The 23594-nt window shown below is 40.5% G+C and overlaps 1 protein-coding gene and 1 long non-coding RNA gene across 7 annotated transcripts in view; one reads left to right on the top strand and one right to left on the bottom strand.

The window, feature by feature from the left end:
- Window positions 1-23594, top strand: part of RYR2 (ryanodine receptor 2) — a 727531-nt gene that overhangs the window by 668096 nt on the left and 35841 nt on the right. For all 6 annotated transcript variants that reach the window (XM_050950348.1, XM_050950346.1, XM_050950344.1 and 3 more), the window contains 7 exons: window positions 531-598; window positions 3766-3913; window positions 6355-6441; window positions 8410-8628; window positions 11568-11698; window positions 18230-18272; window positions 20003-20136. In XM_050950348.1, the coding sequence (XP_050806305.1) occupies window positions 531-598; window positions 3766-3913; window positions 6355-6441; window positions 8410-8628; window positions 11568-11698; window positions 18230-18272; window positions 20003-20136 (830 nt within the window). The remainder of the gene's footprint in view (window positions 1-530; window positions 599-3765; window positions 3914-6354; window positions 6442-8409; window positions 8629-11567; window positions 11699-18229; window positions 18273-20002; window positions 20137-23594) is intronic.
- LOC127049568 (uncharacterized) overlaps window positions 1-23594 on the bottom strand; it is an 838950-nt gene that overhangs the window by 790557 nt on the left and 24799 nt on the right. The window lies entirely within an intron of this gene.

The raw sequence follows: 23594 nt of genomic DNA, 5'->3' as shown, positions 1-23594 counted from the left end.
CAGGGGGCAAGGTATTTTTTTTTAATCTCCTTCCTCTGAAGCATCAGGGATGGACACAGCTGGAGATGGGACTTTGGACACGGAGGGCATCGAGCATTCTCTTTCTCAACGTGCATGACTGGTTGGTTCTTGCTCATGTGCTCAGGGTCTCACTGGTCAGTGTACATGGGATTGGGAAAGATTTGTTCCCCAGGTCATATTGGCAGTGACCTTGGGTTCTTTTCACCTTCCTCTGCAACCTGTGGATGTGGGTCACTTGCCAGGATTATCTGGGTATCACTTAATCATTTTCCTGCCATTGCAGGGCTTGGATCACTGGTACGTTTCAGCCCTTCCTATTCTCCACCTGTTTCACCTAACAATTTAGTCTCATGTAGGTTATAATACTTTGGTCTCACTTTAATTTTTGGGTTCAGTGTGTGGGTGATAGGTGGTGTGGTGGTCTGTGATATAGAGGAGGTCAGACTAAATGATCTAATGGTTCCTTCTGGCCTTAAACGCTATGATATTTTTTATCTGACTCATTCAAGGAGCAGAAAGTGAATGAAGATGAAAAGGAGGAGAAAGAAGAAACTAAATCAGAACTTGAAAAAGCAGAGTAGGTATAACCCTAGACCTTGCTCCTAAGAACTGTAGTTCGTTTTTCTGAGAAATCAGTTTTGTTCACAGGTAATCCCTTGCTTCTTCATTTCTGCATCATAGAGACATCTCACATGTGTGATGGGGAACCTACATTCAGACATCATCCTCACTGGCAAAGAAGCCCCTCACGATCCCAGTGCAGTGAAACCAGCATAAAATTGGTGCCATTATGGTGGTTTTATGCCTTCCTTTATTCCGGTCCATCCTTCCCAGTCCCGTTTCCAGCTGTGATCCTTGTATTTACATGACACCTGGGATAACAGTCAGCCTTCTCTATAGTGCTGCTCTATGATAAGTCTTCTGATGACTAGAATTTACACACTGTCTCATGCTATCTCCCTCCCTTCCCGGGGAGAGTTAAGAGTTAAGACATACTTTCACTGTATGTCCAGCCCGGGGTTGGGCTGCTTGAACAGACAAATTCCCAATATCACTTGGAACTGAGTACTCCACATAAAACTGAACCTAATGTCTACTTCAACAACCCCAACTTCTATAGCATTCTGCTGCAGAAAATGGAAAATTCCACAGGAGCATTTATCAGAGGGGTAGCCATGTTAGTCTGTATCCACAAAAACAACGAGGAGTCCGGTGGCACCTTTTACCCACAAAAGCTTATGCCCAAATAAATCTGTTAGTATTTAAGGTGCCACCGAACTCCTAGTTACAGGAGCATTTGAATTTAAAACTAGTAGTCTAAATATGTAAGTGGCCCCTGCATGCATTTGTTTGTGATACTGAATACAATTTATTTTATGCTGTCCCAAAGATTTCACTTTTCAATCTGCCACGCACATCATCACGCACACACCAAGGGGAACCTGGAGGTTTTGGCAGCTGGGCAGAAAATAGTTAGGGCCTTTGGCATTTGAAGAGGTTTGAAAGGCAGAGTGGGATTGTGGGACAAGAACTTTAGCTGGAAGATTGTATTAAAATGACTGGCAGTACAAAAGCTAACATGCCTGATATTTAATAGTTGTCTTTAAGATTCAGATTTAAATCCCCTTTAAGAAGGACGAGGGAGTTTATCCCTCCAAGAACTGTTGTTCCAGGCTGCCTGCTGACTAAAAGTATGTCTACACTGCCTGTCGATCCGGCGAGCAGTGATTGATCCAGCAGGGGTCAATTTATCTCATCTAGACTACCATGGTGAGTAGGTTTAAGTACGTCGACTTCAGCTCTGTTATTCATGTAGCTGAAGTTGCGTAACTTAGATCGATCCCCTCCACTTAGGGTAGACCAGGCATTAGGAAGAAAATGCTTTGATTTACATTTGGCTCTAGAGCTGTGCCAGAACCAGAATTTCTGTCCAATGAAAAATGTCACATTTCCAAATATTTTTCCTTTTGACTTGGAATGAAAAGTTGAAAATTAAAATTTCTATTGGATGTAAATTATGGTGCCAGGCAGCCCAACTGCCAGATGAGCACCCCAGAGAGCCGACTAGCCGGGTAGCCCAGGAAGCCAAGCAACTAAGGGAGCCATCACCAGGCAGGCCTCCCAGTATTCTGGGAGGCTGGGGACCCAAGCAGTCTGGATGCCTACCCTCCAGTCAGCTTGTAGGCAGGCTGAGAGGAAACCAGACGGGCTAGCCAATCTGCTTGCCTGCCTGGTTTCCATCAAAAGTTTTGACAAAGTCAAAATGTTCCCACAGCACATATTGATTCCATCAAATCAGAAATTTCCTATGGAAAAAAAGGTTCCATCAGAAAATGTTTGACCAGCATTATTTAATCCATTTGTCTAAAGTTTTCTTGGCAAACACAGTGGCTAGAAGCATTAAACATGCACACAGACACACACACCACATAGGTTTCAGAGAGCAATTTTATAGTAAGGTGTATAGTCTTTGGCATAGTCTTTGGCTACAGCTTCACTGAATGCACTTTGTGCAGCTGCTAGGTATGTAAACCAGGGCAATTTTGATTTTACAAACCTCGTCAGTCCAATATTGTTTTGGCTTTAGCAAAATTCTGTGTGGGCATTGCTCGCTGCAGGATCACAGTTCAGTGCTTTTAGATTTTTATGCAGCACAAACTTTAATGTCAGTTTTTTCAATGTGCAACTCAGCCTTTCTCTTTGTTTTTGTTTTTGATTTGTTTTCTAAATTAGTGCAACACTGTTTTAGGTCCCATATTAGTAATAGAATAAAGGACCGAGTTAAAAATCAAATAAATCTAATGGAATCCAAAATACTGTGTTTGGTTTAAACTGGTAAAATCGAGTGCAGTTACAACCCAGAGTTCAGGATTCCTTGTTTTCATTTGTATAGCTGATACGTTACAAACACCTGAAATTGCAACAATCAATTCTTGTTCCTTCCTCCATTTGAGTAAGTGCTTGTGGTATCCATAGCTGTTGGAGGGGAAATTCAGAATCCTGAACTCAAGACTTGGTTTATAAATAGAGGAGGAAATGATTTTTCAGTTATTCTGTTTCAAAACATAAATGTATTTTAAGTTTTAAGTCAACTATTTTCTGTTATGGCCAAATCCTGCTGCTTTCTCTGCATCCTGAAGCCCTCATCACAGCAGATATGGTGTAGTCATGAGGCTGGAGGAGAGCTACCTGAAGTACATTACAGAGCTTAGTTCTGTTGGTACTAACTACACAAATATGGAGTGGGGCTTGGGAATAGGAAGGATGGAGCAGGTGGATCCATAATTACCTGGATTAACCAGTCAAATATCCTCATTTAAGAGAGGCTACTGCAATGCAGTGGCTGCAGTATCACCCACAGAACATTTTTGCCATTTCTTTGTGGCCTGAGAGGGAGAATTCCTCTTCATTTCACGTCTCTTCCCTGCATTAATCATGGCTATTGTGACTTCATGAGGGAACAGGATTTTCCCATTAATGTGATGGGACTGTAAACGGGGGTCAGCAATGTGTCCATAGTAAAAATTTTGAAATCCATGCTAATTTTTCTAAACATTGAATGACATAATCCCCCCTACCTCCAATGTCCGTCACTAAATATGGTAATTTTGTCAAGTGTGTGTCATGCAACGTGCTGATGCCAACTCCTGACTGCAAACATCTGGGTGGGAAAAAATTTTACAGTAGATCTTTAGTTTATCTTCAGTGACTCAGCACAAATTATGGGTTCATTTGTTTTCTCAGGGGAGAGGATGGAGAAAAGGAAGAAAAAGCCAAAGAAGACAAAGGGAAACAGAAGCTGAGACAGCTTCATGCACACAGATATGGAGAACCAGAAGTCCAGGAATCAGCCTTCTGGAAGAAAATCATAGCATACCAGCAGAAAGTTCTTGTAAGATTTTATCTACAATGTTATCTACACTGGACTCAGTACTTTCATGTTAGCCAGGAACTTGTTACAAAGGCCGGCAGAAAGTGTCTGTGCATCTGAGAAAGCTGTAGCACCACTCATTCTCTGCCCTTAACCCACCCCACAAAAAGACATAAAAACAACATGACAGTGAAAATACCAATGTGCTAGGCAAAATTATCATAAAAAAACCCATTAAGGGCCTTCTTCAAAGCTGCATGTAATGTTTGCCTTCAAATAAGCATGTACACGCTTCATAACCACAAAACCATGCTTGTTTGTTTTTTTTCACAAGTTGGTACTTGTACATGCAGTTACCCAATTTGTGAATGCAAATGTGGGAGTTTGTGGCTGGAATGGATGCACATGTATTTTGTATTTGTAAAGGGGTGGAAGAATTATATGCATTCTTAAATAATTTGCCACGAATGTTCATAGCTGCATTGCGGCTGTGAAATCCTATTAGTAAGCAGCCCGAGCCTGCTGTGGGGGTAATTAACCATTGGAACAGTTTACCAAGGATCGCGATGGCTCTCCATCACTGGCAATTTCTAAATCAAGATGAAGTTTTTTTTTTAAAAGATATGCTGACATTCAAAAGGAATTATTTTGGGGAAGTTCTGTGGCTGATGTTATCCAACAGGTCAGACTAGATCAGGGGTAGGCAACCTATGAAACGCGTGCCGAAGGCGGCACGCAAGCTGATTTTCAGTGGCACTCACACTGCCCGGGTCCTGGCCACCGGTCCAGGGGGCTCTGCATTTTATTTTAATTTTAAGTGAAGCTTCTTAAACATTTAAAAAAACCTTATTTACTTTACATACAACAATAGTTTAGTTATATATTATAGACTTATAGAAAGAGACCTTCTAAAAACGTTAAAATGTATTACCGGCACGTGAGAACTTAAATTAGAGTGAATAAATGAAAACTCGGCACACCACTTCTGAAAGGTTGCCGACCCCTGGACTTAGATGATCACACTGGTCTCTTCTGACCTTGGAATCTATGAAGGGGAAAATTAGAGTGGAGAGATCTCAGAACTGAGAGCAAAATTTGGTTCGTTCAGAAGCTCTCTCACAGGTAAATTACATTTGTCTCTCAGGCTGAGGCACCATTCAGAGGCTTTGCTCAATATCTGAAAGACACAAGGCTGAAGAATGGAATCTTGGTCTCAAACTTGTGGTAGTGGCTACAGAGCCTCTCCATGACAACCACCACAAGTCAGGGCTCCTCTGCTCTCTCCAGTGGATCCAAGCAACTCTCTAACCCATTGTCTCTGCACCTGCATGACAACTCCACCACACACATTCCTGTAAAAAGAGCTACCGCGAAGGCCATAGTGTTCAAGAGTCTGCAGGATCACCTTTCACTGCTTCTTTGCTTTTTAGCCCCTAGAGCAATGATAAATAGTTTCCCTTGTATGTGAGACCCTTCAGAGCAGCATATGGGTCCGCAGAATTTTACCTTTACTGAGGGAAAGAGAGAAATGGCATGTGACAAACCAATTTAAAGAATTTTAGAAAACCCAATACTTAGTGTAAAATTTCATATCTAGATATAAATCTGCGTAAAAGAGATGTCATACATTTTGCATGAAATATTTACTTTTTTAGAAACTGTCTTGAAAGCCCATAATCTATGGAAAATAAGACTAATTAAAGGAACATGTTTCTCAAATAATACAATTTGTCTCCCTCCCAATTTATGCCAGCTTGTAAATTGTAATGCAGTCACAAAAGAGGGTGGAGAGTTACCATTATGCATACAGCCTTATCTTCAACTTTCCCTGACTTTCTGAGTGAATCACTTTGCAACTTTAGTATTTTTTATTGTAGTTTGTGTGTGTGTGTGTGTGTGTGTGTGTGTGTATGCAGAGAGAGATAAGAGCAGCAGCTGTGAATGTTTTAAAAATTAGCTATGAGAAAGATCCAAAAGATTTAGTTAGGATACAAGTTTAGCTGCACGTCTGAAACTTACGTGAACTGTTCAAACCACATCTGGCTACAGACCTTAGAGGAACAGTATTTCCATGGGATTTCCCATATTTCCACTTTCAATCGTGTTGCAGTTGGAACTTGAAAGTACAGTGGCCTAACAACATGAAAAATAATTTCAAGACTGAGTTATCCAAGCTTTTGACTCTTCACAAGGTCTAAGATTTGGTTCCAAATCCATCTTCATTTTATGATTCTCCCATTCTAACTGAAAACTTCGGTAAACATGTAGGCAATTTTTGGAGGAGATTGTGGGATGAGGTGTTCTTAACAGTAAAACTCTACAAGCTTTCTAGATTTGGATACTTTGAATATTTTTTATAACATAAGATTCTTAGAAGTAATTTTTATGAGTTCATCAAAATTGACTAAATCAATATATAAAATAATGTATAGATAAACTGTATTTTTTATTTTTATTTTCAGAACTATTTTGCTCGCAATTTTTATAACATGAGGATGTTGGCTTTGTTTGTTGCTTTCGCCATCAATTTCATCCTGCTCTTCTATAAGGTAAACTTGTTGTATTATTACTTATCAACCCTTATTGCATAATTGCATGAATTTGAAAAACATGGGAGACTGCGTAGCCAAAGTTAACACACTAACTTCCAATTAAAAGTAGCCGAAGACTGAATAATCTAGTGGATTAAGGGTCTGCTTAATATTTCAAATGTATTGAGTGCTTATCTTGCTAAAGTTATACCTCTATTAAAATTTCTATTAGTGTTTTTTCCATCAGTACAATTCTAAAAAATTAGAGAATCTTATGTAAAACATGCCACACATACCAAAAATCTATATGCTTCACCTCTCTACACACAGTCATGGCAGGAAAGGGTTAACCATTTAAATAGTCAAATTCAATAAGGCACAATGCTAATTAGAGCCTGCTGGGCCTGCACACTGGGGGGGTCTTTACCTTCCTCATTGCAGAAGACCATCTCAGAGCACAGCCCCTCTCCTCCCCCACATTAGACACTGCCCCAGTTGGTCTGCATAGTTAGAGACTGCACAAACAAAGCGAGTGTAATCTGTGGATGGAGCGCATAAATCGATCCTGCAGAAGATAGTTAATGCTGCTCCAAGCTATATTCGCTTTTCCACTGATGCCTCTCTCCCGTCCCTGGAAGCTTCTGTACTTAGGCGAATCCCTGGCAGAGCTGTGCTGTCAGGGATTCAGAGCAGGGTTGGTCAGTGCTGCAGTGTGTGTTACAAGGCCTCCACCACAGGATGACTATGAGCCGCCAATGTGATGTGTCCGTGAAAAAAGCTATTGCAGTCTTGGGATGCATCAGGCGAGGTATTTCCAGTAGAGATAAGGAGGTGTTAGGACAATTATACAAGGCACTGGTGAGATCTCATCTGGAATAGTGTGTGTAATTCTGGTCTCACATGTTTAAGAATGATGACTTCAAACTGAAACAGGTACTGAGAAGGGCTACTAGGATCATCCGAGGAATGGAAAACCTGTCTTATGAAAGGAGACTCAAAGAGCTTGGCCAAAAGAAGATAAGATTGCTCTCTATAAGTATATCGGAGCGATAAATACCAGGGAGGGAGAGGAATTATTTAAGCTCAATACCAACATGGACACAAGAACAAATGGATATAAACTGGCCATCAAAAAGTTTAGAAATTAGATGAAGGTTTCTAACCATCAGAGGAGTGAAGTTCTGGAACAGCCTTCCAAGGGAAGCAATGGGAGCAAAAGACATATCTGACTTCAAGACTAAGCTTGATAAGTTTATGGAGAGGATGGTATGATGGGATAGCATAATTTTGGCAATTAATTGATCTTTGACTATTAGCGGTAAATATACCCAATGGCCTGTGATGGGATGTTAGATGGGGTGGGATCTGAGCTACTACAGAGAATTCTTTCCTGGATGTCTGGCTCATGAATCTTGCCCACATGCGCTTAGCTGATCACCATATATGGGGTCAGGAAGGAATTTTCCTCCAGGGCAAATTGGCAGAGTCCCTGGGGATTTTTTGCCTTCCTCTGCAGAATGGGGCGCGGGTCACTTGCTGGAGGATTGCACCTTGAAGTCTTTAAACCATGTTTTGAGAACTCAGCAGTTTAGACATCGCTTAGGGGTTTATTACAGGAGTGGGTGGGTGAGATTCTGTGGCCTGCGTTGTGCAGGAGGTCAGACTAGATGATTATAATGGTCCCTTCTGACCTTAAAGTCTATGACTCTATGGCCATGGCCTCCGATGGATCCCCAGTGCCTGTCAAGTTCATGGTAGCTTTTCTATAGTGAGGGAATGGCAAAACCAGTCATCTCAGTGGAATAAAGTAGAGGGATCTCTGCGAGGTATTTCTAGTGGAGATTTCTTCACAAAAAAAGGGTTCCCTTCCCCCTCATTTACATCACCCTTTTTTGTCTCTTGTGATTTATAGTACATAGCCTGTAGAAATGCAAAACTCTTGTCAAATTAAATAGTTTTACCATTAACTGTGAGTGATTTGAACAGGTGTCCACCTCTGCTGTGATAGAAGAGAAGGAAATTCTTGTGGTAAATGCTGAGGAAGACTCCAACTTAAACAGCCTCGAAAGCGGCTCCCATCGGATCATCACTGTACACTATGTCCTTGAAGAAAGCAGTGGCTATATGGAACCCACACTGCGGATTTTGGCCATCCTACACACAGTCATCTCCTTTTTCTGCATCATTGGATATTACTGTTTGAAAGTAAGAGGTCGAGAAATTTAACAGTTTGTTTTTCTAGACCCCTTTGCTCCTTTCCTTTGAGTGATGTGCAAGGGAGCAAAATCACAGAACATTTGCACAAACAGGGTGGGGACCTGCATGAAGAGCCACTGTGTTGCTGGCTGCCCCTGTATATAAGTTATGCATGTGATGAACCTCACAAGAATTCAGAAAGTGAGGCCTGTCATGTGAGGGAGATGGAATCCCTCCATTTGGCATGTCCTCATAGACTCAACACGTGGTCATTTGCCATGTTCATTAATGTAGCCCTGTTTTGGCTGAGGTGCCACCTGTGGCTTTCAAATACAAGTAGAGGGGGATACATGTGATCAGAGAAGGATAGATTACAATGGCAGCATTGCACGTCAGCTGGCTGTGCTGCACAAGACGTGTATATTGCCAAGAGTGTGTGGTAGTTGGACTAGAGTTTCTGACTGATCTCCCGTGGGTGATGTTCTGACAAGGCCTTCCTATTGTCCCTTTTATACCTCTGTCAGTCTTGTTTTATCAGAAGTGGAATGCAACATATCAGCAGCTTTCTCAAAGGAGGCACATGAATAGCATTTCTCTTTGCACAGGTTTTTAAGCAATAGGAAATTATTTGGCTTCTAGTTATTTTTTCATCTATCTTTAATCAATTACCTTTTATTTGCCACAGAGACAGGATCTGCTTTCCAAGTGAAGGCAAATGGTTACCAAGTGGCTGGTTTCCTTCTGCACTTTAAATACTTGCACAACACCACTAAATAGTGAAACACATTTTCCATGATTGGGTGTCAGGTGGCATTTACAGTACCATCTCCAGGTCCTGGCTTTTGAGATATGGCTTTCTTTTTTCTGTGCGAGTTTTATGGAATGTCTCTCAAAAAATAACTTTTTACATTTATCCTCTTGGTAGACATGAATTAAAAAACTATTGAAGTAACTGTTTGACATCATGATTTCCCACAGTTCCTGATGCCCTGAATGGAAGACTTTGTCCTTAAAAGGGACAGTTCTAGTCTCGGCCTGTGCCCACTGTAGACACACATTGCTTTAAAAAAAATCCATTTCAACTGTATTCCTTTTTATTTGTGTGCAAGATTTGTGTCTGTAAATTGCTGTTAAAATGGGAATGAGTAAAATCCACTAAACACTTTTTATGAAGCTGTCTTAAAATAATATTTGAACTACAGTTATTATATCAAGTGTAATATCCACCCTATTATCAAGTAATATCGTTTTAATTGTTATTGTTCCAATGTAATTCTGTCCAGCTGTAGGCTGTGGTTTAGGTGCAGACTCATTGATGTGGAGTGGATAAATAAAAGGTGAATTTGAGGAAAGTCAGAAATAATGCTGGGAGCCTAACAGAATCGCTTTTCAAAATAAAAGTCCAATAAAACAGCCTCTGTATGTAATTAACGCTTTAGTGCAACCAGAATGTACTTTTCTGTCAGTAGCAGTTTTCGAAGGAAAGTCCATTCAAATGGATCTTAAAGATCTGCCAGCCGCATCCAGCCCCAATGGGAGGCACTTCTCTTGAATGTCAGTCACCCAGCTCATTACAAAGAGTTCTGTCCTAGGGAAAGTCTCCAGAGCCTTGCAGCCCAGATCCTCAGGGACAGGCAAAGTGCACTGAGCATAACTCAAGGAGGTGGTGTGCAAAAGTAGTTTAACAATGTCTTTTGCATTACTCTCATCCCAGTGCAGCTGTTTCCCCTGCTGTGTTTTAAGAGCAGCCTCAGGATGACTTTAACTCATGCCAATCTTTAACAGCCCCAGGTGCCGTAATGCAACCCCAGATGAGCCTGACATAGGAGCATGCCCAATGAGCTGCTCACTTTTTAGCCATGCCCCTTTTCACCCTGCTATGCTGACAGCAGGGAAGATGTGTGGTCTACAAACCCTTATATTGGCTCTGTGCCACTGTAGGATCCCCCTTGCATTTGTCTGAGCCTTCTTGGATTAATGGCTCAGTATTGAAACAGTGCAATGCAAAGTCATTGTATGGCACTGAAGGATCTGAGCCTCATTCATCTATACATACTGTGGTAGACCCAGGCCAACTGGGAACAGCAGAGTAGTAGAAGGGAGATATATTGGCCACTGGATAAGCAGTTTTCTGTTCTCTGAGTGATCAGAGCAGGGGCTGCTCCAGGCTAATGAGAACACTTGACTCCAATTAACCTGCTAAGAGTCAGGTGAGGCTGTTAAGCACCTGACTCTAATTAAGGCCCCTCTGATGCTATAAAAGGTCTCACTCCAGTCAGGCCAAGGGGGAGCCAGGGGAGAGGAAGTGTGTGAGAGGAACTGGGAGCAAGAGGCATGCAAGAAGTTGAGAGTGATAGGCATGCTGTGGGAGGACTGAGACGTACAAGTTTATGAGACATCAGGAGGAAGGTCCGGTGGTGAGGACAAAGAAGGTATTGGGAGAAGACCATGGGGAAGTAGCCCAGGGAGTTGTAGCTGTCATGCAACTCTGCCAGGAGGCACTCTAGACAGTTGCAGTCCACAGGGCCCTGGGCTGGAACCCAGAGTGGAGGATGGGCCTGGGTTCCTCCCAACTCCTGATCAAACACAGGAGGAATTGACCTGGACTGTGGGTTCTACCAGAGGAGAAGGTCTCTGGGCTGTTTCTTGACCCACAGGGTGAATCTATGAGGCAAGCAAACCCATCAATAAGCGCAGGACTCATCAAGGCAGAGGAGGAACTTTGTCACAATACCCAGGTTCCTGGCATTAGTCAAATACTTGACTGCTTGAAAGACTACTGTAGGTTATGTGTAGTATGCAATTTTTTCCTTCTGATTGTTAGTTTAGCTTCATTCAGTCTATGCACTCAATTTTTATAAGCAGCTAGCTGTTCTTAAAAGATAGCAGCTCCCAGAACTGTCACTGATTTTGAAATAATTTTTAATGTGTTTATTTTTCTACTGCAGGTTCCACTGGTTATTTTTAAGCGTGAAAAGGAAGTTGCAAGGAAATTGGAATTTGATGGGCTGTACATTACAGAACAGCCTTCAGAAGATGATATTAAAGGGCAGTGGGACAGACTCGTCATCAACACACAGTGGGTGTTTTTACTTTAGTTTTTATAGCTGTGTGCCGAATTTTCTGGAATACACACATTGTATATAGCTAGCTCTCAAGTTTCTCAGAAGTGGACCATGGCAATGGGGATTAGGCTTCCAGCAAAATAATCCAATAGACTGTAAGCATCTGTATGAATTATTGTATATCATAATTATTAGTCTGTGCTCTGAGGGCCTGAATCTGAAATAACTTTTGTCTTGCAAAAAAAACAAGGCACAATAAAGTTGACGTTGGTAAATATTACATTACAAATGCAACTGCCACAGATACTGGGTGAACTGGACTTTGGAACCTTTTAGACTGCCTTGAGTGTGCCCCTCAGGTGACAAGCCCAGGTTCCTGCACCTCATTCTGGGAAGAACCACATCCACTCTGGGGCTGGGTCTCTGGACATCAATCCTAATTGTGTTGACACCCAACTCAATTTGGCATCTGATTAGTCATGTTGACCAAAGCAACTCAGAAACAATGCCTTTCACACAAAATATTGTTTATTCATTCCCCCAAAGGCACAAAGCATACAGAGCAAAGTGTAGAAACAATAAATGGCATGGGTATTACACATCAGTCTTTCCTTGCCAGATTTTTGTAAACTCCCTTCATTCCAGCTAATCCCCCACTCTTTCTGGGAGAAAACTGACTGTCCTGCTCACAGCAGGCTTTCTTTGTCTCCCTGTATTCTCCTACTAGCCTGTCAGGGCTCCTCACACTTCCAGGGCCACTCATTAACCTCCCACCCTTGTCTAGGCCTTGGTGGCTAAGTGGTGGTTTTTTTACCTCTCTCTTCTTAATCTTGGCAAAACAGCTATGTCATCAGGGGCTGAGGAGTCACCTCTTCACAGCTATAAAACTGGCTATTCTGAGGGCTCTCTATCATAGTTTTATCTTTCCCACCTGGTTGCTTTAACAACCTCTTTTAGCTAATTCTGTAACAAGTAACTCATCATAAACACAGACACAGAGGTATGTACCATATTCATGAAACAGAAGTTATTTCCCAGTTTATCACAGTTGTGCTAACACTGTACTATGACATAAAACTGTAGAAAAATATTGGGCAAAAACATGCACACAAAATAAAGCTTCTTCAGGTTGGGGAAAAACCCTTAAATTTGACACACACAGTGAAGCTAACTAAAGTCTGCCTTCAGATTGCAATGTACTGTGGTGCAGAGTAAAAAGAGTGAGAAATAGAAACAGATGTTAGTTTCTCAGAATACTTGATTTTCTCGTTATGTTTTTTAAAAAGATAATTAAATGGTTATAACAGCAACTTTATTTGCATTGTTCAACTGAATAATAATAACAATTGAAGACTTATGCAGTATCTGGAAAACTCAGATATCTAATAATAAAATTGTTCAGACATTATTAAAAAACTACAGAGCTTCCTCTGGTGTGGCCTGCCTCTCTCCAGAACTGGAGAGTAGTTTCTGGCTCTTGTTAGGTTACAAACAGTGTTCAATAGTCTGCAGGTGAAGAATGAAAGAAAATAAAAGAAAGGAAGTGGTAGTAAGATGCAAGAAAAGGGTAAAATATATAAAAGCAGGGAAGAGTGAAGAGAAAAGGTGAGTAAAGGGAAAAATACATTTAAAAAGGGTTCAGAAAGAGGATGACATGGGGGGAAAGAGAAGGTAACAGGAAAAAGGAATTGAGGGATATGAAAATAGAAAGGTGAATGGTGGTAAACAGAAGGTTAGATACAGCGATGTATCTATTTGTAGTGTGCTAATCATCATGAAACATAGCCATCAATGGAAGAATTAAAATTCCCTTTGTCATCCAAATAGGACTCTCTTCTCTGTTCCTTTGTGGGTTTGTTGTGTTAATTTTTTTCAGAGAGAAAGAGAGAACTTACCTGTTAGTTTATTGCTACTTCTATTTAGGGGAAAGTCTTAGCAAAGAAAGGGCAATTCTTGAGGTGGTTGTGCCCCTGATTTCTTTAAGGGCTCTGAAAATGAGAATCAAATACTTAAAATGCAATGGGACCCATATGCAGCAGCACACAGGGACTTGAAGTACAGTAATATATTCCTGTGTGTCTATCTCACTTAGAGGACAAACATTTGAAAAGAATATTTAGCCCTGCCTTGAGTGCAGGGGACTGGACTAGATCATCTCTCAAGGTCCCTTCCAGTCCTATGATTCTATAATTCTGCTCTATAGAACTCATTACAGTAATCCAGCAGGGAAGTACTACAGACATAGATCAATAACTGACAGTCGTCTTGCTTCTGATAGGTAGAAAAGTGTTTCTGTCCTTGTCTGCAACTAGTCATCCAAGTGGATGAGGAAGACAGTGGTAGTGAGTAGATGAAATTATTTCAAAGATCTAGCAGAGGCTCATAGCTGACAGCCCCTTCAGTTGAGAATACTAGTCCAAGTACTGTGACAGAGATGCTCAGATATTAAGGCACACTTAACCTAATTTTACATCATGGTATCCAAATTAATAAAGAGCCTGGGAACTTGTTTTTATACCAGCCCACTCCTGGTTAAACTGATCACAGAGATCACCCCCTTTGCTAATTCAAGGTTACAGTGCTGCACTACCTGTTTCCTAGAGCTGTTGGAAGCTGCATTGCCATGGCAATTAGTCCAAAATACAGCTGTCTGTCTCATAAGCATAAGAGTAACTGAGAACATGTCATGCTAGTGCTCCTCCTAATATACTGGTTTCCCCATTGAATATCAGGGCCAGTTCAAGTTCTTATTAATAAATTGTGAGGCCAGAAGTGATCATTGTGATCATCTAGTTTGACCTCCTGCATAACTCAGGCCAAAGACTTCACTGAATTTATTTCTGTTTAATCATGACTTAAAATTTGCAGTGGTGAAGGATCCACCACAACCCTCATAGTTCGTTCCAAAGGTTAATGAACCTTGTTGTTAAAAATCTGTGCTTTATTTTGATTCTGAATTTGCCTAGCTTCGGCATCCAGCTATAAGATCTTTTTATATGCTTGTCTGCTAGATTGAAGAGTCCTCTATTATCAAATTTCTATTCCCCGTGTAAGTGCTTATAAGATATGCAGTGAAAGATCTGTGGCATGGCTGTCTCTGGCCTGTGTCAGCTGACTTAAGCTTACGGGGCTCAGACTCCGGGGGCTATAAAATTGCAATGTAGACATTTGAGCTTGGGCTGGAGCCTGGGCTCTGAGACCCTTCCCCCTTTTATGGGGTTTCAGTGCCTGGGCTCCAGCCTGAGCCCGAATGTCTTCATTATTTATGACTCTCCCAATCCTTTGTCATTTTCAGACTTTCTCAGTGATAATTTTGTTTTCTTCCAGGTCACTGATAAAAATGTTAAATAGCACAGAGTCAAGAACCAGTTCCATGTTGGACTGGCATTGATTCTATAACTCTCTTTTAATTCTTTATTAATCGAGTCCCGTATCAGTCATTCCATTATCTTGCCTGGGATTGATGTCAGATTGCCAGGCCTATAATTACCTGCTTATCCTTTTTAAATATTGGCACAACATTAGCTTTCCTACAATCCTTTGGAACTTCCTCAGTGTATGAAGACTCATTGAAAATAACCATTACAGTCCAGAGAGCTCTTCTGCCAGTTCTTCTAAAGCTATTGGATGCAAGCTATCTTGTTCTGCTGACTTAAAAATGTCTCACATTAGTAGTTGCTGTGTAATATCCTCCTGTGTTACCAATGGACTGGAAAGTATGTCATCATCTTCTTATGGTCTGAATACATAGTCTGGCTTTTTCCCAAACACAAATCAGAAAATTTATTCAACACTTCTTACTTTTTAAATAATATTATTGCCAATTCAACCGTTTCCATAGAGCAATGGATCAGTATCATTGTTAGGCTCATTTTTGTTCTTAATATACTTAAACTTCTTATTTTTCTTGCTCTGAACATAAGAACAGTCAGACCAAAGGGCCATCTACCCCAGTATCCTGTCTTCCAACTGTGGCCAGTGCCAGATTCCCCAGAGGGAATGAACAGAACAGGTAATCGTCAAGTGATCCATCCCCTATCACCCATTCCCAGCATCTGATGGTCATTGATTTCTCTTTGCGTCTTTTTCCTTCCCTTATCAATTTTCTACAATTGCTAGCTTCTAATTTATATTCATTGCTGTCAATTTACCCTTTTCCCATTTGATATATATTGTTTTATTTTCTTGTAGTTGCTTTTCTTAGTTCTCATCTTTAAAGTATCTTGTGGGAGAGAGATCAACTGCCTAATGGATCACCTCTCCCTCTCCCATTCAACAAATATTGTGATCAACGGGTACATTGATATCCAAAACACAGCTAATATGATCTAGAGACAAGTCATTTTCAGAGAAAAAGTCTAACTGTGGAACTTTCTACAGAGTAGTGCAGTCCCATCACTTAACCTTACTTTATCATGAACCAAAGTACTCTCCACTCCCAATAGATTTCCACCCAAAAGAAAAGACATCACATGGCATACAGCACCATCAGCAGGTTAGGTGCGCATGCAGTCCTGTACAGCGATTGCTGAAGCTTAAATTCTTGTATTTGTCACCTAGATACTACAATGATTGACCCTCTAAATGCATGTATACATAGATAGAACTGAATTGAATATTAATCAAAGATTGTTCACTGATTGACAAGATGATGTGCTGAGGCCCTAGATTGAGGGGACAGTTATGATTTCTGCTAGATTTACAAAGTGAATTCCTCCTCTGACTTGTATCCTGAATTAGAAGTGATCCATGATATTTGTGGTGACAAATTTCTGTTCCAGATGAGGCAGATGCATTTAGTTAGCTGTATTTCATTTACATATGAAGAATGTCCTTCACTCCTGTTCCCACAGAGCATCACTACCAGAAATCTTGTGACCATACTTACTTCCTCCACTACAAATTCATTCCCTCCTCTCAGTTCTGCCATCTTCCTGGCTAAACAACTCTACTTCTCCAGCTTAATTGAACTACATGTCCACAATCCCAGCCACCTTTTTGCTACCTTAGTCTCCTCAAACCCTCCCCTCCTCCTCTGCTCTCTATGCACCGGTTTCTTTCAAGATATCTTAGTGGATGTCTAGCCATGGACCTCATCCCCACCTTGCCTGTCACCCCAGCCCATAACCTGGGCGCAATCTTTGATTTGGACCTCTCTATAGGTCCTCACATCCAGGATGTCTACATCTTGTTGATTCTTTCTGCATCACATATGTAAGATATGACTTTTCTTATCCATTTACAGAACTGAAACTCTTGTCCAAGCTCTCATCTCACATCTCAGTAATTGCAACAGACTATTCTCTGGACTTGACAAATGTAATCTTTCCCCGCCTGTATCCATTCAGAATGATTTGGCAAGGATCATTCTCTTGTGTTTTTGCGTTGGCCTTGTCATCCTTCTCTTTGAATCCCTCTACTGGCTCTCCCCCTTCTCTGTCACATCAAAGAGAAGCTGCTGGTCCTTACTTTTAAGACTCTTTACCATCGATCCCTTACATTCTTGTTATGTCATTCAATACTGGAATGTCAGTTCCCATTCTACTTCCCACTTGTTACATTTTGAAACAAGCACCTTTGTCCTTTCTCCCATGCTGCTCCTCATGCTTAAGAGAAACTCCTCCTGTCCCCATAAACATCTGCAAAGCTGTTTTTTTGTTTAGTGTTTGTACAGTGACTGAGGTGCTATGGTATTACAAATAATAGATACGAATAATAATGATAAGTAAGCCCATAGCATATCACAGTGTTTTCTAATGGCTTAATGTGGATGTTGATGGGGAAAGATCAAGCCTTATAAACTCTGCACATTAGACAGGGTGAATATCACCATCATTTTTATGGCAACTGTTACGTGCCTGGATGCTCTGCAAGGACGAGGCCCACACACACAGGTGAGTTAATTGGCTTTAATGAAGGTTAAGTGACACACCCGCAACGGGGACTCCACGCGTTGCTGCCACTGGCTTGGGGAGTCCAACGCCTGAACAGCTCGATCAGGTACGAAGTCCAACGCGCAAGCCCCAGCCCACAGCAATTATAGCATCATGCTAATATCATGCAAAGCAGCCTCTACATATGCAATGGGGGACTTTCCAACGGCAATGGCCGCCTCCCCTGGCCTCGGGCCAGGGATTTTCTGCAGTTCCCCAAAACACCGGGGCTTCCCACACAGGGCAGTTCTAACCAGTTAGAAGCAGCAGCTGCTAGCAACTTATGTCCGCTAATAACCTCTCCTTGAGAAAGCGCAGGCCCTAGCTAGACCGTAACAATATCTTCCGGGGTCCCCTACAGCAACATTTTAATTTCCAGCTAGGTACGGTCTGTATTTCATTTAGTTAATCCTGCAGATATAGGAATTCTACATCACTTTCCAACAATGTTTCTGGATCCCATACATAGGAGAACTTCACTGCCTTCAACAGGAATTGTCTGTCTGTGGATTGCAAGACCAGACCAATGTATTTGCGTTTTCTCGTTCTTGTTTTTTTATATATACTACTTGGTCCACTGATAATCCTCCAAAGTATCTTTATATTTTTCAGATCATTTCCTAACAACTATTGGGATAAGTTTGTTAAAAGAAAGGTAATGCTATATATTGTTTTTCAATAGGCTTTATTATTTTTTTCAGTTTTTTAAGTTTATTGGAATTTTGTGCTGATTTTTGGAGTAATAGAAGATGGTACATTTCTCTAATATATATATATATATATTTTATATTTATATATATATATATATATATATATGCTTTTGTACTGTAGATTCCAGTGTCTACCATTCTACACTATTTTAAATTCCTCACCCGCTTTGTGCATATAGTTACACATTTTTTGCATACAAATTGGGCAATTAATTTTGAAAATTTGTTCTACATAATTTAGAGCTCATGATGGTCCCTTATGACCTTAGTCTATAAGTTTGAGTCTATTTGCCTTTTTAAATAAAAATCAGAAATGTAAGATGCATGGGAAATTTTGTATCTGTGTCTATTACATACACATAACCATATTTTTTTGTATATATACATATCTACCTATTTATAGAAGATTATCCCTCAACAGACAGATAACGTTAAGGAGTTGTGAAAGCTGCTTAAATATGAACATTGATGCTAGTTTCTTATAAATATTATTGTCAGCCACTTCTCCAGTTTCCACCAAAAAAAACCTGACCTTCCTGACAATTTTATAGATCACAATATCATCAGAGGAAAAAAATCTTTCTAAGGAGTTTGATACAGATCAAAAAAGCACTTTTAAAGTCATTGGGTCAGTTTCCTGCCTGTCACACAGGCTTCATGCCAGTGTGACTCCACTGATTTCAGAGAAGTAATGTTTTTTATTGAAAATTTATCAGAAATTGACTTTTAAAATATTTCTCACTTTTTGGCTTGTAATAATTATTATCTTGGCTAAAAAATTATGTTTTGTTAGCCTTGCTGAGGAAGATACCATTTGTATATTTGAAGGGGTTGTTGGGAGATAAATAGATAGATAGCGGAAGTCTGCACTTAAGTTGTCTAGGAAGGCTAATCAGGGGCTCATAAATGAAAATGTATTAAAAAAGTAGCCAATGGAAAGCTGAGGGCAAAAAGAAAGGATTATGTTTTCAATCAGACTGGAGAATGCCTGGTTTAGTATGCTGGGGCAGAGAAATATTCTGAACAGACGTGAGTGTCTTAGAGGCAAAATATGGTGTTTTAAGGAAGGGTTCTTTGTTTTACATGCTTTTTCTGCTCCTCAGGGTACTGCCTGAGTCACAATAATGCAGAACTGTTTTTATGCATATACTCACCTCCACCCCCCCAAAAAAGGCCTCAAAATGTACAAAAAATATCCACCGAGGTCTAAACCACAAATTATTAGGAGACTATACAATACTATTTCTTATTCAATTATGTGCCTGTAATCTGTAATTTTTTCCTTTGGGTATATTTTTGCAAAGGTTAAAAATAAGTAAATCTTGTGGGATAAGAGTGAATAATAAAGTATTTGGAAGTGATAGGGGACTGGTTACATCCCGTAATTGTTCATGTCCAGCTATTTTAATGTTTGCAGATATTTTGTGAAAGGGGCAGAATATATGTAAGAATAGTTATAATAATGTTTTTGGGTGTTAGCTGAAATTCTCTTTCAACTGTTAGTCCTGTTAACGAGGTTTATTAACCAGATATATTAAGCATATTTCCAGTAACTTATTTTAAGATGGAAACAATTATGTCTTATTTAATAAGATGTAAAAGAATAATCAGAGTAATGAAAACATTACCATGCTCCCACCCAACTGATTGTGTTAAACATTCCTCTAATCTTTAGGTTATGGATAAATACGGGGAGTTCTATGGCCGGGACAGAATCAGTGAGTTACTAGGAATGGACAAGGCAGCTCTGGATTTTAGCGACGCCCGCGAAAAAAAGAAACCAAAGAAAGATAGCTCCTTATCTGCAGTGTAAGTACCTCATTCTGGTTTTGTGTATAAATTAAAATCAAGCATTTGAATTTTGTTATTAAGCATTTGAATTTTGTGGCTGTGCTTTATAGGCGCTGATTCCATGGGTGCTGTGGGGCTGGAGCACCCAGGGAAAAAAATAGCAGATGCTGAGCATCCACCAGCTACAGCTGTTTAGCAGCACTCTCGATCAGGTGTTGGGCAGCTCAGGGAGAGCAGCAGGTTAGCGAGGGCCTCGAGGGGTAGGGGCAGAGCGAAAGTTGGGTTCGTGGGGGGGGGGGTGGAGTGAGGGCAGGGCCCTGGGGGGTGAGGCCTCAGGTGGAGCAGGGGTGGAGCATCCCCATGAGGAAATAAAAGTATGCACCTATGCTGTGCTAATTCTGTACATGATAAATGTTCTTGATTTTATGATTTAGTGAGTGTCATGGACAAACAGAAGTTAGAGAGGTACAGTAGACAGAGAAGTCATAAGACAGCAAATTATTTTATGGCTGTGGATTTATTTTGTTATATTACTATTTGAATGCATAATATTACCATCGTTTTAATAAAGCCTAATGATAGCAGTGCTGGAAATTTTATTATCTTCATTTGATGGTTCATGCAATACTAATCAGCCAGAAAAAACGGACAGTGTGGTACACCATACATTCCAATTTTAAAAACAAGTAAAAAGAAATTACATGTGGTTAATAGACAATGCCATGAATGCTGTAAAATCTAGAAAATTAAATGTGTAATCTTGGAAACTTTGCTTAATTGGTTTTATGCAGTGCAATTGTAGCTGTGTCAGTTGCAGGATATTAAAGAGACAAGGTGGGTGAGGTAATATCTGTTGTTGGACCAACTTCTGTTGGTGAGGGAGACAAGCTTTTGAGCCACACAGAGCTCTTCTTCAGGTCTGGGAAAGGAACTCCCAGCATATTAGCAAAATGCAAGGTGGAACAGATTGTTTAGCAGAAGTAGTTAGCACATATTGTAAGGGACCATTCAAGGTAGAGAGGCCTGTTAACACCTCTGCAGTCATAGGACAAAGAGGGGATTAGTGAAGTTACAGATTGTTGTCCTGGTCTGTGGGGATCTTGCTTCTGATGATGAGCTTGGAGAGGGTGGGGGGTTATTTGAAGGCCAGAAATGGGGGGAGGGAGGAAGGGGTTAGGAAAAATTTCTTTCAGGATGGGGTTGCCATCAAATATAGGTTGTAGTTGTTTGATAATACCACTAGTAACATGCTCAGTTTACTATATGTCTATCAAAGTCACCTTCTTAGTAGCCATCACATTGGTGAGAAGGATAAGGTGAGCTGGTGGACCTTATGGCTGACCCACAACTGTATTGCATCAGAATAACTTCATGGTGACTATAACCTAAGTTTATCCCAAGAGTAGTCTCTGACTTCCACATAAATCAGACTGTACTTTGGTCCACTTCATTCAGTAGACTTTCTGAGGAGGAAAACAAATGTAGTATTTGGAAAAGAAAAACCTTTTGCTTGTAGAAGCTGAATGAAGTGGACCTTTAAAGAAACTGTGACTATATTGGTGCTTTTGAAGGTGGTGGACTAATAGCACAGGCAGTTGCCAAACATAGTACAGGCAGGTTCTGTACAACTGCTAGGGCACTACTCTGCCAGTTCATCAATACTATGACCTATGACATCCCCGCAGTTGCAGACTTGGCTCTCTTGATGCCATAGCGTTTTTGTGTTCCATAGTGTTTAGGCAAATGTTCACTTGAAACTAAGGTGAAAGCGCCAGACTTAACTTTTTTCTTAATGGAGTTGTAGATTTGTGCATTTGTTCAGTTATACATTGTCTTAGAAATCCTGCAACTATTTTGAAGCAATTAATTGTTCAGGTGGTATTTGCATACTAGCCACCAATCTAAGCATTCTGAAAAATTTTAATTACCATCACAACCAGTCTTAGTTTCTACTTTTCTACATTTGAGAATATTTTAGAATTATTTTTTCCATCATTTAATAATGCCATTTCACTCTCTAACTAAGGAAATTATTAGATAATGTGGTGACAATGATTCTTAGAAAAGCAAAGTTGTGGAGAAGAATTAGCTCTTAATCTTTTTTATAAAATGTAAGGTGTTTTAATTGTTACCACATCAAAAATGTAGAAGTACAGGAATGAAAAGACTGTGAGCAACCAAATATGTTCCCAAATATACATACAACCATTAAGCACAAATAGGTCACCCCTATATAATACAAACCAAAAAGAGTAACTACCCTAGTCCAGAACCCAAAAAGCTGTAATGACTTTCCAAGTCGGTGGCAGACAGAAAGATCTTACTTGGTCTCCACTTTGTCTTTCTCCCATGCACCTCAAGAAAGTGACTGAGTTCACTTCTCCTCATGATAAGTGTCTAGTTTCTGTTAATCCAATGATGCATCCAAGGCAGGAAGAGTAGAGGGACACAAGACTTGACGCAGTGGAAGTTTTTACTGCCATTACTTTCCTTATCCTCCAAAACTGGGTCATCTTAAAATACTAGATCCTTCAGGATTAAAGAGAATGCCTCTTGACCTGCCAAGGCCCAAATGTAGGATGCAGTTTGGTTAAAAAAAAAAAAAAAAGACCCAAAATGAGGGAAACACAATTATTCACTCAGTAAACTAAAATGCTGTAGGATTCATTCATGTAGTGTAAATAATGCTTTTGTTAGTGCTATTTCTTGATTCTTTACTTCTGATGTAAAAAAATGTCAACATGAAAAGTGAGAGGACACCAAATTTTTCTGAAATGTAGGTAACTTTGGGACTAAAATGAGGAGCATTTTGAGAGGTGTACTCACTGAGTTATCAGAAGCATCAAGGTCTGAATGGTGCTTCTAGGGCCTGCATGATCCTCTCCTTTAGGACTGGTTCAGTGCTCCCAACCTTTAGGATTCACAGTAGGTATCCTATGTTCTAACTGGGCAGAAGCCCCTTTTAGTTAGGTGTTCCTTATCTGGAGAGCCTCAGGAGTGAGGTGCATGCCCTCTGTGGGTGCATGCCCATGCAGAAAAGTAAGGGGGATGTAAGAAGCTGCTTACTCCCTTATTCAGGCTACCCACCTTGCCACTAGGCTGCTACTTCCACTTCTGCAGAGTTTGACAGGGAGTAGATGGGGCTACGTACAGCTGAACTGATGCAGAGTGGAATGGAGTGGAAAGTGGAATGGCACAGTTTACTCCACCCCAGGCCACCTCCTGCCCCAAGCAAGAGAAAAGCAGGGATTGATTAGGAATATGAGTCTCAGTCTGGTTTGTGCCCTGCTCCTGCTCAACTACATGCTGCCCTTTATTTGAGCTGGATTGTAAGGTTAAAATCCAACCCAAAGTGTCTGGAATTGAAAACAGTTTATCTTTATCATAGTGAGTTCCTGGTATGCCCTTATTTTGACATCTGTATCGTCAGAGCTTGTTTACCTCAAAGAATAATCCATGTCCTTCACGTACTTGGT

The sequence above is a fragment of the Gopherus flavomarginatus genome, chromosome 4 (assembly GCF_025201925.1).
Source record: "Gopherus flavomarginatus isolate rGopFla2 chromosome 4, rGopFla2.mat.asm, whole genome shotgun sequence".
Lineage (NCBI taxonomy): Eukaryota > Metazoa > Chordata > Testudines > Testudinidae > Gopherus > Gopherus flavomarginatus.
Note: the sequence above shows the minus strand (reverse complement) of the source record. Positions and strands in the feature narration are given on the sequence as shown.